Below are 16,580 nucleotides of genomic sequence, written 5' to 3'. Positions count from 1 at the left end.
AGTTTCATTAGATCCCATTTGTTTATTTTTGTTTTTATTTCCATTTCTCTAGGAGGTGGGTCAAAAAGGATCTTGCTGTGATTTATGTCATAGAGTGTTCTGCCTATGTTTTCCACTAAGAGTTTGATAGTGTCTGGCCTTACATTTAGGTCTTTAACCCATTTTGAGTTTATTTTTGTGTGTGGTGTTAGGGAGTGTTCTAATTTCACACTTTTACAGGTAGCTGTCCAGTTTAGCAGAAGGAAAGAAATCATAAAGATCAGATCAGAAATAAATGAAAAAGAAATGAAGGAAACAATAGCAAAGATCAATAAAACTAAAAGCTGGTTCTTTGAGAAGATAAATAAAATTGATAAACCATTAGCCAGACTCATCAAGAAAAAAAGGGAGAAGACTCAAATCAATAGAATTAGAAATGAAAAAGGAGACGTAGCAACTGACACTGCAGAAATACAAAAGATTATTAGAGATTACTACAAGCAACTGTATGCCAATAAAATGGACAACCTGGAAGAAATGGACAAATTCTTAGAAATGCACAAGCTGCCAAGACTGAACCAGGAAGAAATAGAAAATATGAACAGACCAATCACAAGCACTGAAATTGATACTGTGATTCAAAATCTTCCAACAAACAAAAGCCCAGGACCAGATGGCTTCACAGGCGAATTCTATCAAACATTTAGAGAAGAGCTAACACCTATCCTTCTCAAACTCTTCTAATCCTCTTCTGATTCCTCTTTTCTCCTGCTCTCACATGTTGGGTGTCCTCAGAGTTTTGTTCTTTGTCTTTTGTTCATTTTACATACTCTCTCTGTACAGTCTTTTTGTTTTTAATTTTATTTTTTTTTTTGTCAATGTTGGGCTTTCTCTAGTTGTGGCAACCTGGGGCTACTCTTTGTTGTGGTACACAGGCTTCTCATTGTGGTGGCTTCTCTTTGCTGTGGAGCATGGGCTCTAGGCATGTGAGCTTCAGTAGTTGTGGCACGTGGGCTCAATAGTTATGGCTCACGGGCTCCAGAGGGCAGGCTCAGTAGTTGTGGTGCACGGGCTTAGTTGCTCCGCAGCATGTGGGATCTTCCCGGACCAGGGCTCGAACCTCTGTCCCCTGAATTGGCAGGCAGATTCCCAACCACTGCGCCACCAGGGAAGTCCTCTCTATACAGTCTTGTTCATGCTTATCACTTATTCTACCACCTTTAGGTTCCCACTGCCCCTCTAAAATCCATATCTGCAGCCAAGGCCAGTTTCCCAAGTTTCCTGTTGGTCTATCCATCTGACCAAAAACATGCTATACATGTTTTGTGTGCCAGCACCCCCCTACCCATCTGTGCTTGAGTAATTTTTCTAACATGCAAACCTGAGTATATCACTTTCTGACTAATGCCTTTTATTGCAGTGGTTTATAACCTATTTTTGAATCACAAACCTTTGGAGGAAGGTGGTAAAAGCTATGCCCACCACTCAGAAAATTTCTGTTCTGGATGTTTGTATGTATCCAAAAGCCCCTCCATGGAAATCTGTTAAGGACCCTGGCTTTACAGGCTCTCCACCTCCGACAGGACAGAGTCCAGTCTCTGTGTATTTTGTTCAAGATCTGTTCCCCATGATACATCTCCTGCCTGCCTGCACCACCCATCTTGTCTTTTTCCATTGTCACCCACGTACACTGTGTTTCGTCCATATGGAACTACTTAGAGTTTCTCCTTACATCGTGTCATTTCATGCTCATTAGATCACCTCATTTGCTGTTTTCTCATCTTTGAAGACTTAGCTCACATCTCTCTTTAGTGAAGCCTTCACTGACTGACATACATAGGCAGAGATATTTGCTCTTCTTTTTTAGTCATAACTGTACTTAATCTCTAGATGTGCTAGGCACACTGCATGAGAATTCTTTATTTACCTGCCTGTTTCTACTAAACTGTGATTTCTTTATTATCTGTCTGAACTCACAGTATCAAGCACACTGACGCACAGTAATTTCATTCACCTGACAGGTTTTATTAAGCGCTGTTCAAGACGCTAAAGAATCAGCAGTGAGCAGAATAGACGAAGTCCCTATGTCATGGAGTTTACATTCCTGGTGGGAGAACACAAGACAGTGAGCAAATAAATAAGCAAATATAGTCTGTCTGATGGAGATAGTGCTGTGAAGAAAATGAAGAAGGGCAAGAGATATAAGTAATGCTGGGAGTAGAAGTTCCTGTTGATATAGGCTGGTCAGGGTAGGCCTCATTGAGAAGATGGTGTTTGAGCAGAAACCTGAGGAGGGGGAGGGAAAAAGTTATGTGAATATCTATGATGAGAGCATTCCAAGAAGGAGGAATGTTAAGTACAAAAGCCTTGAGTCAGGAGTGTGTTTGACTAGTTTAAGGAACAAAGTGGCCAGAACAGAGTAAATGAATGGGAAGGAGGTAAGGGATGAGGTAAGGACATTGAAAGGACTTTGGTTTTTACCCTGAGATGGAAAGCCGTTGGAGAGGTTTGAGCATAGGAGTGACAGAATCTGACTTAATGTTTAAAAAGTATTACTTGGGCTGCTCTGGGAAAAATACACTGTTGCAGGGGGTAGGGGGAAGGGCAGAAGCAGGGAGATAAGTTAGTGGGCTATTGCCGTAATCCAGGTGAAAGATAATGGTGGCTTGGACCAGTGTGATAACAGTAGAGGCCGTTAAGAAGTAGTCAAATTCTGGACATATCTTTTTTTTTTTTTTTTGGCTGCGTGACATGTCTTGTGGGATTTTAGTCCCTGACCGGGAATCGAACCCATGCTCCCTGCAACAGAAGCTTGGAGTCCTAACCACTGGACCACCAGGGAATTCCCCTGGATGTGAGCTGGCTGACAGATCTCACAGATTGGAAATGGGGAATTAGGCCAAAGTTTGTGGCCTAAGCAATTTAGAAGGATGGAGTTACCATTTAAACAAGATGGAGAAGATCACAGGAGGGGCAATATTGAGGAAAAGAGATCAAGAGTTCAGTTTTTGATATGTTAAGTTTGAGTGCCTGTTAGGTATTCAAGTGGAGATGTCCTATAAATGGAACTATCAAGGAGGCAGGTGGCTACACAAGTCTGGAGTTCCAAGGAAACAAACTGGGTTGGAGATGTAGACTTGGGAGTCATCCACTTATAGATCTGTACTGGCCAATATGGTAGCCACTAGTTACATGTGACTATTTAAATTTAACTTAATTAAAATTTAATTTAATTTAAAATTCAGCCCTTCAGCCATACTAGTCACATTTCAGTGCTCAAAAGCCGCATGTTGTTAGTGGCTACTGTATCAAACAGAGCAGATGTACAACATTTCCATCATCACAGAAATTTCTGTTGGACAGAGCTGATACAGATGGTATTTAAAGCCATGAGACTGGATAAAATCATCAATGAGTTGGGAATTCCCTGGTGGTCCAGTGGTTAAGACTTGGCGCTTTCACTGCCATGGGCCTGGGTTCGATCTCTGGTTGGGGAACTAAGCTACCACAAGCCGCGAGGTGCGGCCAAAAAAAAAATCACCAAGGAGTGAGAGTAGATAGAGGGGGAATGAGATTAAACCTGAAGAGGTTTAAGGACTGAGCTCTGCAACACTACAAATTAAGAGGGAGATGAGGAAGGATCAGCAAAGAAGACAGAAGAAGTGGTGAGTGAGGAGGTAGCTCATAAGAATGTGGTGATCTAGAAGCCAAATGAAAGTATTTCAAGGCGGGAATGATCAACTGTGTTAAAATGCTGCTAATAGGACAAGTAAGATGAGGACAAAGAATTACCCATTAGATTTATTAAAGATCACTGGTGTACTGTATGAACAATTCTTTGGAGTAACAGAGACAAAAGCTTGATTTGAGTGGGTTCACAAGAGAATGGGAAGGTATGAATTGGAAGGCAGCTGATAGAGACAACACTTTTGAGAAGTTTTGCTATGAACAGAAGCAGAGAAATGGGGTAGTTACTAGCTAGAGAGTTAAATGAGATCAAGAGAGGGTTGTTTCATTTTCTTTTTTAAAGATAGGACTATGTACAGCAGAAATAGAAAATATGATTATGCAGGAGAGAGAGGGGAGAATTGTTGGAGAGACATTCTAAAATAGGCAAAGGGGGACTTCCTTGGTGGTCCAGTGGTTAAGACTCTGCACTCCCAATGCAGGGAACCTGGGCTCGATCCCTGGTCAGGGAACTAGATCCCGCATGCCACAACTAAGAGCCCTCATGCCGCAACTAAAGATCCTACGTGCTGCAACTAAAGATTCTGCGTGCTGCAACGAAGATCCTGTGTGCCGCAACTAAGACCCGGCACAGCCGAATAAATAAATAAATAAATATAAAATAGGCAGAGGAGGGGGATCTAGTACGCAAGTGGAGAAGTTGCCCTTAAATAGGAGTGGGGCCGTTTATAATAACAGAAGAGAGGCTAGATCATTATGTACACAGGCACAGGCAGTTGGGTAGATGTGGCAATAAGAGCTTGTGGAAGTTCTCTTCTGATTGCTTTTATTTTCTTACTGAAGTAGGAAGCAGAGTCATCATCTGGTATGAGAATGGGAGAAGAGAAGGTATAAAGTAGCTGTCTAGGAGGAATAGAAAATGAATGGACTAGGGAAATGTAGTAGAATAGCCAGGCATCACTAAGGGCCCACTTAAAGTTAGTGGTCACACATTAAAAATGAGACATCAGTATGGTTGTGTGTTCTTGTCCAACACTGATGGTTGTACTGATGCACAATAAATATTTTTAATTTAATTCAGTTGCTATGGAACTATGGAAGATCATAAGGAAGGGTCACATGGAAAGCATCACCAAGAAAGTAACGTTTGAACTGGCTCTTAAGGAATATATATGATGCAGTTTGGTATTTGAAGAGGAGGGATGAGGACCTCCAGGTGGTCCTCACTCCTCATGTGCAAAGGCCCAGAGGTATGGAAGAGCAGAGTATGTTCCTTGAACATTTTGGAAATCACTGTTGTAGGCTGTTTTCTACCAAAAAACCAACGTAGTGACTGTGCAAGATTAGAGAGGAAGACTGTCCCTAAAGGGTTGTTATAAATACTAAACAAGTTCACTAAATGTCATTTCTGTACTTTCTTCAGATGCTCTTAATGCTCAGCATTACAAAGTTCTTATTGGTAACCGGGAGTGGATGATTAGAAATGGTCTTGTCATTAATAACGATGTAAACGAGTCCATGACTGAACATGAGAGAAAAGGTCGGACTGCTGTATTGGTAACAGTTGATGGTAAGGTTTTCCTTAAGTACACTATGACTCAGTGTCATGATTTCACTTGTTTTCTGTGTATTTTTGAGAGACATCTGAACTATGAGGGTTATTCAAAAGCAGCCTGAATGCAAAGTAAAAATGTCAGCATACATAATTGTTACTGATTAATTTAAAATTCTTTTGCATTTGCCTGGCTTTGTTATTTTCCTCCATAGCCTATGGTTTTAATAAAAGCTAATCAAGGATTTTTTTAAAAAACCTAAAAATAACATTATAGCAAAGTAAAAGAATATTCATAATCTCATCATCTAAACACAATGTCAATTTTAATTGACATTTCTGGATATATATTCATACATATCACACAGAATTACAATATTAGTACATATACTGTTGTAAATGTGTGCATTTTATTTTATGTAAATTTTACCTCAAAGTTGAATAAAAATTTAAAATTCCTTGTACACATACTGTTTTATTTTGTCTTATTTTATTTAATAGTAAATATTTCCAATCATATTTTAATGTGGCACCATTTATCATACTTATACACTGTGACTAACTTAATCATTCCCCTGTTGGAAACTTAAGCTACTTCTAATATTTTATTATGGTAAGTAACACCACAGTAAACATCTTTGAGGTTTTAGGTATTTTGTTAAATTATTTCTTAGGGTACATTTCTAGCTGTGAGATTAATTAGTCAACATTTATAATCCTTGCTAAGTATGAAGGCAGTATCTTACTATGGCCTTTTTAGGCCCAGGAAGAAGCAGAAAATACCATTTAATTTTGTTTTTAAAATAGCTACTTGTAGTGATTTTTTTCCCAGTATAAAATGCCAGTTTTGTTTCCATCCACCCCTTCACCTTAAAAAGGGTGAAGTATGAGTTTTCAGTTTCATTTGCCTTTAAATTAGCTAAAGTGTTTGGGGCTATTGGCCAATACTTCTCTAAAGAAAGAAAATAAGTCTTTTAGTATCCAGTAAAGTCTCCAGTTTCCTATCATTATCTTCATTAAGTAAGCCCTACCTCACTCTGTGAAATTTTCACAACCAAGTATGGAGGCTTGTTGCAGGGTTTGTGGTATAAAGTCTATGTGGTCTTGGAGATATTTTGAGTTAAGCGGAGTCCTGAACAACTTCATTTAACAAAATTCATTTCTTTCTGAAATTTTAAGTCAGAATATTAATTATTCTGCTTTCACCATATTCCAAATTCTATCTTCTGGTGCTCCTATATTAGATGAGCTGTGCGGCTTGATAGCTATCGCTGATACAGTGAAGCCTGAAGCAGAATTGGCAGTCCATATTCTGAAATCTATGGGCTTAGAAGTAGTTCTGATGACTGGAGACAACAGTAAAACGGCTAGATCTATTGCTTCTCAGGTAATGGGTTTACTTAGCTGTTGGGGTGGGAGTATGTGGTAACTTCTCATTCTTCATATACATTTCCTTTCTTGCCTTCAGCTGCTAAAGAAGTCATTTACCTATTATTTTCATTATCCCCGAGTAGCCATATCTGGTTCCTTAAAGAAAAATTGGCATACTATGCAGGAAGGACTTTGGGTTTTGTCTGAAACTGTTATAAGTTAAAAAGCTATTTGCTTAGTTCATGGGATGCTTGAGTGACATTGTACACAGTTTCTGTTGATGCTTCATTTGAAATGTTGCTGATAGTCTCCACCGGTGCTGCCATCCTAAGCCAGGCTCTCATCCTCTCATGCCTAAAGTACAGCAGTAGCTCCACGCACGTTCCTCTCTAGTCCATCCTGGATACCACTGATAGAACCATCTTCCATAGCATTCTTTTGCTACTCACCTCCACATTTGCCTTCCCTCTAAAACTTTTCTCATATTAGTCTTTCCTATTTTGGAATGCCTTCTCCCCTCTTCTATTAAATAATAAAGATAATATATAAATACATTCTTGTATTAAAAATACAGAAGGCTATAAAGTAAAACATTTAAGTCACCATTTTTCCAAGCCTCCCTGTCCAGCCCTACCCCCTTACACTTTTTCATATGCTTATATGTTCATATACAGATGTATAGTTCTGGTATTTTGAACATAAGTTGAATCATTTTTGTACAAATTGTTCAGCAGTTTGCTTTATTTCAGATAACAATATATATGCCTTGGAGCTTTGTCCATGTCTGAACATATAAAATTATTTCATTCTTTCCACATCATTGCATTGAATTCCATAGTACAGATGCATCATAATGTACTTAACCATTCCTCTAATAAAAAAAATAATTTATGTGGTTTTGAAAATTTTGTTTTACAAATAAGGCAGTAATATACATCCTTGGACATACTTCTTTTTATACATGTACAGGTATGTCCAAAATATAGCTATGGGTGGAATTGCTGAACCAAATGACATGCACACTTTGATAGATGCTGCCAAATACCCTCCAAAAAGACAGTACCAACTTACACACCTACCAACAGTGTATAAGAGAGCTCATTTCCCCATATCCTTACTATCCCTGGATATTATTAGTCTCTTACAATTTGGACATTTGGTAGGTGGAAACTGATGGCTCATCATTGCTAAGTTATATTTCAGGTACTCAGTAATATTTCTTGAAATGAATGGAGTTTATTTTTGCCCATGTAGGTTGGCATTACTAAGGTGTTTGCTGAAGTTCTACCTTCCCACAAGGTTGCTAAGGTGAAGCAACTTCAAGAGGAGGGGAACCGGGTAGCAATGGTAGGAGATGGAATCAATGACTCCCCAGCTCTGGCGATGGCTAATGTTGGAATTGCCATTGGCACAGGCACAGATGTAGCCATTGAAGCAGCTGATGTGGTTTTGATACGGGTAAGTCCTATTGTCTGACCTTTGAGGAGTGTGAGACTGCTCTACATGGTCAGGGATGGTGTCGTATATTGAACACAATGATTGTGCCCTTCGAATTCCCATGCTCCTAGCCATTGAGACTGGGAGAGTTCAAGATGGGAGTACAAGAAGTCTTAGTAATTACTTCCAGACTTTCTCATTTCAGCGAAGCAAATGAGAATGACAGGCTTCTAAAGTGAAGCATTAGATTTGGGAATATACTTATAATACTCTTATCGTCAACAAATACTTGCTGAGGTTAGTTTAGTGGGATTTAGTCTCTGTGCCAGCATACAACCCTAAAAGTATTTTCAGAACCCTGAGAAAAATTCCTGAAAAAACCCTTCCAAGACAGCCTCAAATTTTTAGCAATATCTCAGATTTGTAGTTAATTCACATATTACCATAAGGTACACATCATCTTCGGTATACATAGTATCAAATACAAGTTACTGGTCAAGTTACAGTCTCTTGCTAATATCACAAATATTTCTGTTCTCAGAATGATCTTCTGGATGTAGTGGCAAGTATTGATTTATCAAGGAAGACAGTCAAGAGGATTCGGATAAATTTTGTCTTTGCTCTAATTTATAATCTGATTGGAGTTCCCATAGCTGCTGGTATGTGACAGTTAATTTGTATTGCTTTTTTCATGAAGTCGTTAGAGACCTACCGTATTGGAAGTTTTAGCCTTCTTATTATTAGTTTTGAGCTCAGTTTTGTATGTAGCCTGCTGGTATGGTGAGAGGTAATATTAAAATCAATAATTTAAATTTTCAGCATGTTCATTATGGCCTAGAATGTATAAGCCTTCTGATAGGTTTATTTTATTTTTTACCTTATTTTTACCCTCAACTTTGCATTTTTGAAATTTTCAAACATACATAAACAAGGAGAAAAATGATACAATAAAACAATATACGCTTCACCGAAATTCACCAGTTAATAATATTTTGCCACATTGCTTCATCTCTTTCTCCATATACTCTCACACACATTCATACTTATTTGCTTACTCATTTAGTTTTTGCTGAAGAGAATAAATTTACCTTTAATCTCACTACCGGAACACAACTACTGTTGGTATTTTAGTATACGTCTTTCTGGTCTTTTTTTACTCTGTATTGGTTTTTGTCTTGTTTCATTGTTGTAATTATAGTATGCAGAGAATTTTCTTAATGTTCTAATAGCCAACAGTGTTTTTTAAAGTTTGGGAACCAGATGTGAGAAAGACAGAGAGAAATTGAACAAAGGAATACGACCAAGAAAAAGCAGTTTAGAATTATTTAATAAGCATCCGATCATACCCATTACTTAGGGGCTTGGTAGATGTTAGTATTAGTAATAACATAAGAAAAATAGTTATCACTTTCTTCTTGTTCTTTCTGGTTTGAGAGCCAAAGAAGGACATGAGATAACATGAGAACAATTACAAAGCTGTTTATTAACAGGGACACACAGATGGAGAGGACAAAGAGTTAAAGAACAAAGTCCAGAGAGATTAATTCATGGAGCAAGTTATTTTTAAAAAATTATACAAGTAATATATGGTCACTGTATGAAAAGTAGAAAAAATACAGATAAGCACATAAAAAATTACAAGTATAGTAAGTCTATCTCACCCCCATCATATGAACAAATTTTAAAATGTCTGTCAAAACCAAGTATGGATGAGTTTGTAGAATATGAACTCTCATACACTATTGGAGGGTTTGTGATCTGGTACAGCCACTTTGAAGAGCAACTGAGAAATATCTACCTAAAGTTGAAGGTGTGCCTATGTTATAATCTAGCTGTTTCACCTCTAAGTATATACCCTAGGGAAATTCTCAAACACGTGCACAGGGCGGCATGTACAAGAATGTTCACAGCAACACTCTATTAGTGAAAAATTGGCAATGACATAAATCTCTACCAACAGGAGGATAAATTGCTGAATAAATATCAAAGAAGGAAATTATTTGTATATATGTATTGGGAACACAGTGGTAATCTGTTTAGTACTGTTTGGTCTAACTAATCCAAACTTGTTTTCTAGGAGTTTTTATGCCCATTGGTTTGGTTTTGCAGCCCTGGATGGGATCTGCGGCAATGGCTGCTTCATCTGTTTCAGTAGTACTTTCTTCACTCCTCCTTAAACTGTAAGTATGATGGCTCACTCACGCTTCTCTTTTATATTCCTTTTATCACCCACAGTCAGTCTTGCTAGGTTTTATTCTTGTATTGATCAATGATAAACCCAAAGTGTTCTTAATAATAAATGTTAACTACGTAATTATCACCTTATGTAGTATATACAGAGCAACCACAAGCACTGAGTGGGGTAAAATCTAGTACACTGGCTTTCAGAAGTAGGATTTCTGATCATGTGACCTCACCCAACTCCTTTTGACCACTTTTATACATTTCAAACCAGGCTAATCTCTTTTCATTTTTGAATGTAACAAACGGCTAGTTCGCATTTGATTATTTCAAACTAGTATACTTTTGCATCTTTTCAGTTACAGGAAACCAACTTATGAGAATTATGAACTACATGCCCGAGGCCAGATGGGACAGAAAAGTCCTTCAGAAATAAGTGTTCATGTTGGAATAGATGATACCTCAAGAAATTCTCCTAAACTGGGTTTGCTGGACCGGATTGTTAATTACAGCAGAGCCTCCATAAACTCACTGCTGTCTGATAAACGATCACTGAACAGTGTTGGTACCAGTGAACCTGACAAGCACTCACTCCTGGTGGGAGACTGCAGGGAAGATGATGACAGTGCATTGTAACAGGCCACAGAGAGTGCTGCTAGATGATGTTGTTCTGCACTGACACAGAATTCATGGTCACCTTAGCTTTTTAAAATATTGCAGGGCTTTATGTTGGTCTCATGCTCTTATGTTAGGGAATCTATTTGAATTACATTTGTCTAATGGCAAAAATATCTTTTTCAGGGCATCAACTCGGAACCTAGCTTTATTGAAAATGAATTTCCAGTATTTTGTTTTCACTAGCAACAGATAAGGTAGACCTGGGAGGTTTACAAGTCCTACAGCTGAAGATTGCTGAATTGCTGCTAAAGTCATAGATAATTTTTATTTGATCAAAAAAATAAGTTCAAGGAAAGATCATTGAAATTTTGAAGATTTGAGCGCATAATCTTGAGATTCTCGAGCCCTCCTCCCTGCCAGATTGGGGAGCAACGGCTTTCAAAGCACTGTATAAAGAATCCTGTTTTAGAAGCAAAATAATAGAAACTGTTTAAAAATAGACAGACCTATTTATTACAGGCTTTCTTTCCCCCTTCTTCTCCCTGCATCTTTGTCTTTGCCTTCGCTTTCTTAGATGCCCCAATGTGTTTTCTTTTATTATGTTCTTTCAAGTGAGCTAAGTGTAGGTGGTTTCTCATTGACAAAAATAACTGACAACTTTTCCAGTAACTTGTTTGTTTCTTTATCTTGTAGCTCAGAAGACCTTCAGGGCCTATATGGTTCCCTGCTTCCCACCTTTCCATTGTAAAAAATATATCAGATTCCTCCTTCAGTGACTCCCTAGCTCTGTGCAAGCTTTCAGTTCACTCCTGCTGGGTTCAGCTATAAGTTCTTAGTATCGTCTATCAGCCTCAGTTCAGAAACTTAAGATTTTGAGCCACTTCTACAATTGATTTTTTTCCAAAGATTGACACTACCATGTTTAACATGTACCGGTCATATAAAATTACCTGGATTCACTAAATATGTCCTTTTCTGGAGAGAATGCAAGACATTAGCTGATATTTATAATTTAATAGATTTTAATTGTCTTTTATTGTTTTAGATAATCTCTCAAAATGACTTTAAAATAATGCTATTACACAAAGCCGCTTTTACCAAAAAATACAGTAAATTGTAATACAGAAATGAGAATTTCCCTAGGTTGTGATACCTTTTAGCTAAATCTATATTTTTCTCTAGTTTAAAACATTTGCACTTGCTAGTTAGTGTGGTTGGCAAATTCACGGGCTTGTTCTCATCAACATATAAATTTAGAAATCCCCCTGTGAGCGCCTGGGAGTTAATACACTGGTCAGAGATCTGGTACTTGTATCACTATTTAAATTAACTTGTTAACTGCAAGGTGGATTTCAGATGCAGAATATGTAAGTGAAGAAAACTCATACATAAATTCCTAACATCTATTCCCATTGTCATATGTAAAGTTTCTAGCACAATTCCTAGCACATAGGATTTGTGCTCAGTAAATGTTAGTTCTTATTTCTCCTTGAGGTCAGTGATATCAAAAATCGCTTTTACAGAGCAGAGTCTAAAATCAGATGGGAGTGGGGGATGGGGTTCTTCCCGCCTTTCCAACTTCCTTATTCTCTTGTTCTTTCATACACACTCAAAAATGTTTACAACATAATTCCATGCTGACTTTTCAGATTTGGAAAAGATCTCATTTTTATCTCAGCTATCTTAAAGACAGAACTGAAACTTGATGAAGGTGCTATTAATCTAGAAAAGCAAACCAATTTTAATGAAATATGAATGAGTTTGTAGGTCTAGGCTCTTTTTTAGACCAATGCCTGTGCCATCTTCCATGCTTTCAATTTGAATTTTTTTTAACATCTTTATTGGAGTATAATTGCTTTACAATGGTGTGTTAGTTTCTGCTTTAAAACAAAGTGAATCAGTTATACATATACATACCCATATCTCTTCCCTTTAATATTTGTTTTTTAATTCTAGTGGCCTGTCATACCACAACTTGTTTCTTCTAGAAGAAATAGCTAATACGACAAATGTATAATATAGACTTTTGAAAAAGAAGCACCTTTCTCTGTCTCTCTCTCTCTCCCTCCTTCCCTTCCTCCCCCTCTCCTTCCCCTCACTTTCACTCTTCTATCTCTCTGAAGCACTTGAACATAGCCAGTTACTACTTTTATTATTCTGTGTGTGTTAGAGTTGTCCACTTGGCCTCACACGCCAAGGGATCCACATGTCATAGGGCAATGAGAAGAGCAGCCTGTATAATCTGGGAAAAATCAAGGATGTAATTTCAGCCCTTAGTACAGGAACAGAAAACATGCTGTTTATAAAGAATCCTGCTTTAAATATCTATAGCCATCTTTGAATTCTCTACCACAAGTCTCTTGCAATTCTGAATTCCCATTAGCTTCATAGAGCAGCTGTAGTCACTGGAGAGAGACATGGAGGGGATCAAAAATACTGCTTTCAGTTAGTAACTAGCTTTAAGTAATTAGTTACTAGTGAGAACAAATTTTATAAATGTGTGCGTATGCATCTGTGTTTATTCATATCATACATATATACATATATTACCCATATAGAAGGAAAATGGATTTATATTTGAATTTGATATTAGAATATTTTAAGTTCTTTATTTGTTGTTCCTTTGTCACTCTTTTGTATTCATTCAGCAACCATGCCCTCAGTCTGAAGATAACAAGGATGTTTTGATATCCAGTGCTGGTTCAGACCCAACTAAGGGGCACCTTTTATCTTAAATATCCAAAGAAGCCTTTTAAATTTCAACAGTTAAAACATAACTGTTTAGTGTTGTAGTCTAAAGAAGTATGGTTGTCAGTTGTGAAAATAGAAATGTTATTTTTCGTAGTTTAGTATCAACGTTTTAGGTGTTAGATTTGATGCCTTGTGAACAAATAATTTTATATTGTGCTTCAACTTTTTAAAAGTTATTCTTTTATTGGATGTATTCTTTGTTCAAAATGCTTAAATAGTATTGTAGGCAAGATGTTTCCAAACATTTAAGCGTGCGTATCTTTTATGTACACAGCTGAAAATCAAGAATGTATGTTCTTAGATAATTTTTTCCACTACTTATGGATCTTGCTTTAAAATTATTTTTCTTAATATTTATTTTACTCTATTTTATTATTTTCTTTGGCTGAGGCATCTGGTTACTGGTTGTTTTAATAAGAATTAAAATAAAAACATTCCTGGAATCACTCCTTTTGGATATTTTTGTTTCTTTTCTCTATTTTAAAAATATTATTTTACCAAATATAAAAAATACAGATCCGTGCCAAATTATTAGCTATTTTAACACTAACTTTCTGTAGTCCTTCTGAAAGTTTATCTGGTATGAGTAACCAGATAAAGCACAAAAGCATGAATTCTTGTTCTTCAATTAAAAGAGCTTCTCTAATGCCACTGATAGTAAATGCCTTTTGTAGCCAAAACCAGGCGTCTCCAACTTATGCTTTTAGTTAAAGAAATGTTTAACTAACCATTGTTGAACATTGATTGTTTGATACCCAAAACAGCAGTGGACGATGTTGTGCAATAATCATCTACTATAGTCAAGATATTCAGTAGTTTGTTTTTCCATAAGCATGTAATTGATCATATATCTGCCAAGGATGTGCCTTCAACTTTATAATTATAGTATTGTAAAAAAAATGATTTTTTTGGTCACTGTCTCTTTTGTTAAATCATCCAACTCCTCTACCAGCAGTTCCAAACTATCCTGTGTTTTTAGGTGTTGTGTTCTGTTTTTGTGTTTGTTTTTAAATCAAGGGTGGGACAGGATTGGAGGCAGCACCACACATTCACTAAGAGTGGGAGGGAAGAAATCTATTTTCCTTCAGACTTCACCTGCTGGATCTTTTAGTGTGGATGAGAAAGGAATATAATTGTCCTCCTTTCCTTTATAGTCTATAATATGTTCCTTATCGATTGTCTACCCCAAATGAGCTAAATGGAGACAAGAGCTTTTCTTGCCTTTGGGGAGCCGTATACAGTGTGTATGAGGATCCCACCCAAAATGCATCCCCATACCAAACACTGCTTCAAGTTAAGGAAAGGGTTTTAAACCTATTTGTAAGGAAAAACGAAGTTTTACTTCCCTCCCAAACTTTGGGATTATTCAGGATATTGAAATAGGATTAGAAATGGAAATATAAGAATAAAATCACTGAAATATCCATTTAGCTGGCTAGCCTCCCTTTCCTATTGGCGCCTTGACTAACCTCTGAGAAGGACGTGCAGTGATGGTGACATCCCAGGTGAGGTTTCAAAACCTCCCAGACAAAAACTAAACAAAAAGCCAGAAACCTTCCAGTTGGGGAAGGCTTTAAAGGCCCTGCTAAGATTCTAATAGAGATGAGAGAGGTGAGGCTGCCTCTTTCACAAATTTCACCTCGGGCCAGCCAGCCCTACTTGCTTAACAGCTTCATTTTCATAGATGTGACCACTAGTTGTGGAAATGAGTTATGAGTAAGGTATGAAAGGCAAGGCTCTTGAGGACAAGGTTTAAGTGAAATTGCTAGTATAAATAGGATCTCATGCAATTTAAGAAATCTGAAAACTTCCATGCAGGCAGTTCTCTCTCTGGAGAAGTTTGAAATAGGCTGAGTCGTTTTTGGCATATTGTACCTGTTGTCCTCTAATGGCCCCCAGCTTTTCATTGTCAGCGCCCTTCCGCCAGCCCTCAGGCCTGTCTGTAAACTGAAGTGCTGCCATTACTTCAACATTACTTCCTTCACCCTCACCCAGTCAAAACTTCAATTTCTTCATTGCAGTTATTATCACCATGTAATAAAAAAACTGAGATTAATCCATCCTAAAGTACCAGTGACTTTTAGATCTAGCCAGAAGTATTAGCAATTACTTGAAAATTGTTTTTTAAATCCAAATAACTTTATAACTATTGAAATGAAAAACAACAGGCCTTGTGGAAGAGGTTATTTGGTAGAGCCCAGGATCAGCCCTCCTAAGCTCTTCCTTCTTGCAGCTTTTTACCTTCCACTGTCGCATACACCGTTTCTTTAAAAGCACCGCATCTCCGTAGTGATGGAAAGAGCATTGATTTTGCAGCCCACCAGACCTATCTGCAAAATTCCAGTTCTGCCACATACCAGCTGGGTGACTATATTAGTTTCTTATCGCTGCTGTAACAGATTACAACAAACTTCGTATCCTTTTCTTAAATTTAATTTTTATTATATATTGGAGTATAGTTGGTTTACAGTGTTGTGTTAGTTTCAGGTGTACAGTAAAGTGATTCAGTTACACATATACATGTGTCCATTCCTTTTAAGAGTATTTTCCATTGTAAGTTATTACAAAGTATTAAGTATATTTTCCTGTGCTATACAGTAGGGCCTTGTTGGTTATCTGTTTTATATGTAGTAATGTGTATATGTTAATCTCATATTCCTGATTTATCCCTCCCCTGCCCTTTCCTCTTTGGTAACCATAAATTTGTTTTCTATGTCTGTGGTCTGTTTCTGTTTTGTTTTGTGGTCTGTTTTGTAAATAAGTTCATTTGTATCATTTTTTTAAGATTCCACATATAAGTGATATCATATGATACTTATCCTCTGTCTGGTTTACTTCACTCAGTATGATAATCTCTAGGCCCATCGATGTTGCTGCAAATGGCATTATTTCATTCCTTTTTTTAATCAGTATGTAAGTATCAGGCTGATAAAAACAACTTAAGATTTTAAAGAATTTTTCAGTTGTTTGCATATGTACATATACACATAGATGTTTGTATATT

At 37.2% G+C, this 16,580-nt stretch overlaps 1 protein-coding gene across 7 annotated transcripts in view; it reads left to right on the top strand.

Moving 5' to 3' along the window:
• The window catches only part of ATP7A (ATPase copper transporting alpha), a 147,905-nt gene extending 133,426 nt beyond the window's left edge, over positions 1 to 14,479 (top strand). For all 7 annotated transcript variants that reach the window (XM_067022991.1, XM_059050748.2, XM_067022992.1 and 4 more), the window contains 6 exons: positions 5,090 to 5,236; positions 6,463 to 6,605; positions 7,844 to 8,047; positions 8,568 to 8,685; positions 10,104 to 10,206; positions 10,567 to 14,479. In XM_067022991.1, the coding sequence (XP_066879092.1) occupies positions 5,090 to 5,236; positions 6,463 to 6,605; positions 7,844 to 8,047; positions 8,568 to 8,685; positions 10,104 to 10,206; positions 10,567 to 10,843 (992 nt within the window). In that variant the 3' untranslated portion in view covers positions 10,844 to 14,479. The remainder of the gene's footprint in view (positions 1 to 5,089; positions 5,237 to 6,462; positions 6,606 to 7,843; positions 8,048 to 8,567; positions 8,686 to 10,103; positions 10,207 to 10,566) is intronic.
• The last annotated feature ends 2,101 nt before the right edge of the window (positions 14,480 to 16,580 follow it).

Source organism: Kogia breviceps, chromosome X (genome assembly GCF_026419965.1).
Source record: "Kogia breviceps isolate mKogBre1 chromosome X, mKogBre1 haplotype 1, whole genome shotgun sequence".
In the NCBI taxonomy this organism is placed as follows: domain Eukaryota; kingdom Metazoa; phylum Chordata; class Mammalia; order Artiodactyla; family Physeteridae; genus Kogia; species Kogia breviceps.
Note: the sequence above shows the minus strand (reverse complement) of the source record. Positions and strands in the feature narration are given on the sequence as shown.